This window comes from Centrocercus urophasianus, unplaced genomic scaffold (assembly GCF_019232065.1).
Source record: "Centrocercus urophasianus isolate 14NV4802_14NV808 unplaced genomic scaffold, USGS_Curo_1.0 seq_10, whole genome shotgun sequence".
NCBI lineage: Eukaryota > Metazoa > Chordata > Aves > Galliformes > Phasianidae > Centrocercus > Centrocercus urophasianus.
The window spans coordinates 96,355,913-96,358,011 of NW_024884142.1; the positions used below are offsets into that span (position 1 = coordinate 96,355,913).

Genomic DNA, 2,099 nt, shown 5'->3' on the forward strand with positions numbered 1-2,099 from the left:
TTTTTTTTTTTTTTTTTTTTTTTTTTTTTTTTTTGTCTGCCCTCCTCCCTTTCTTCCAAAACCCCCCCACCCCACCCCTCCGCTGTCCGCTGCCCCTCGGGGAGCACCGTCCGCCGCCCCCCGCCGCAGCGAGCCCCGAGCGTGGCACAGCTCTCCGTTCTCTCTCCACACGGGCCCTGCTGACAACGGTATTCGTTTCGCCCACGGCTCTGCTGCCCGGGGTCTCTTTGCCGCTGTTTCCCCCGAGAAACCCGGCGGCTCCGGCTCTCAGCTCCCTCCCAAAATGTGCCGCATCCCGAGAAAGTTTGCAGGCAGCGCGGGCTGCAGTTTCTCCATCGCCCAGTAGACGGCAACGCAGCTCAATGCTTCGGGTGCAAAGCGGCGAGCAGAGGGTTTTTTTTGTGTGTTTTTCTTTCTTCTTTTTTTTTTTTTTGTAATTAAGCAACCAAGGAGTTGTACCCGGGATCGTTCCTCGTTCGAGGAGAGGTGCGGCGATACCACAGCGGCCCGAGGGGTTCTGCCGTGGGCACGGAGCAGCGGGGGGAGCGCGGGCAGCGTCCCCAGAGCTGCAATGAGCGCAGACGAATTCGTGCGTTTCACGGGGGGGGCCGTGAGCGCAAATCCACGCTGGACCCGAATCCGAGAGCCACGGTGGCGCGGGGCTAGGCGTAACGCCGGGCTTCGGGCTCCCTCCCGGGGGAGGCGGTCCGGCTCGGTGCGCTGCCGTTCGGCTCCGGTGCTCGGCGGGGAGAAACCCGCAGCGGGAGGTTCGGGGCTGTGTGCTATCCGGCCGCGTTCCTCGGCCGGAGAACGGCGAGCGGCGGAACGCCCGGCCAGGAATTCATTTCCCACTTAATTTTATTAAAAATTTATTGCGGTGTTTGGAAAGTTTTAAGACGACCGTAAATTTTATTGGGAATATTTTACGAAGCCCTTCGTTGAATGAAGAAAAGAGCCTCGGCTCTCGGGGCGAGCTCCGGGCCGGCACCCGACGGCGGCCGCTCCCCTCTCCCCTATCGCCGATCTCCCCTCCGGGGCTGTGCTCGAGCCGGGCCGGGGCTCTTTGTCCCCCAAGCAGCCGACGGTCTCCGCAGTTCACCTCCAGCTCCGGGCGCTTTTTGGGTTCCTTTGTTTTGTTGCTTTATTGTTTTTTGTTTTGTTTTGTTTTGTTTTTTTTCCTGCCCTTTAATAGGTCTTTAAGCAGTTTTCCCCCCGCTCCGTTTCACCAGGCGCTGACTTTTCGGGTATCTCTGCGCGTATCGCTGCCCTTATCTGCAGCATTCCTCGGTTATCTCCCCGCCGCCTTCCGAACGCTTTCTTCCGCGGTTCCGCTCCCGTTTGCCTCTTCTGCCCGTTCTTATTTGGGTTTTAACAATTTAAATATTAATGGCGAAAGAGCACACTCGGATGCTAATTTCCCCCCTCTCCGCAAATCCCTTCTAGGAAGGCAGCGGCGGAGCGGGGAAGGCGGCGAGAAAACATTTTATTGTTCCTAGGTATGACTAATTCTTTCCCGAAGCTGGGAAATTCGGCCCGATTAGAAGCCTCATTTGTTGCCCGATAAGCGAATGTGCGCGGATCGCACCTCCCGAAGCAGCTTTTGGGGCTGAGCTGGCTGCCAGAGGCCGCTTTGAGCCGTATTTTCAGCCATACCCCCCTTTTAATTTTAATTGGTATTATTTTAGGGGGGGCTGCTTTCGACGGAGAGAGGAGCGGCGGGTTCTGCAAGCTCTCGGGTCCGAGTTTAGCTCCAAAGAAGGCCGTCGGAACTAAGAGGGGCCGCTGCCGCCCGTCCCACGAAGCGGCGGTGCGCGCAGCCCGGCAGCAGCGGCCCGGAGCGGGTGCGCAGCGCAGCCCTCCCGCTGGGAACTGTTTGCCGATTGTAAAAACCCTTATCCGCAATGAGGTTTGGGCAAACAATTTGCGCGGCGGTAATTACGTTGTAAAAGTGTCGGAGCGCGCCGAATGACTCCTAGAAAGGCCTGAAACGGGTCAAGACCAGAAGGGCTCTCCTCTGTTTCCTTTTTATTTTTCATTCTTTTTGATTTTGATTTTTTTTTTCATTTCATTTTTGATATGTCCCCCCACCCCACCCTACT

At 56.9% G+C, this 2,099-nt stretch overlaps 1 protein-coding gene across 1 annotated transcript in view; it reads left to right on the forward strand.

The window, feature by feature from the left end:
- Positions 1–2,099, forward strand: part of LOC122161222 (homeobox protein Meis2-like) — a 97,442-nt gene that overhangs the window by 1,218 nt on the left and 94,125 nt on the right. Inside the window, exon 2 of the mRNA XM_042820485.1 lies at positions 1,686–1,906. Within this exon, the coding sequence (XP_042676419.1) occupies positions 1,686–1,906 (221 nt within the window). The remainder of the gene's footprint in view (positions 1–1,685; positions 1,907–2,099) is intronic.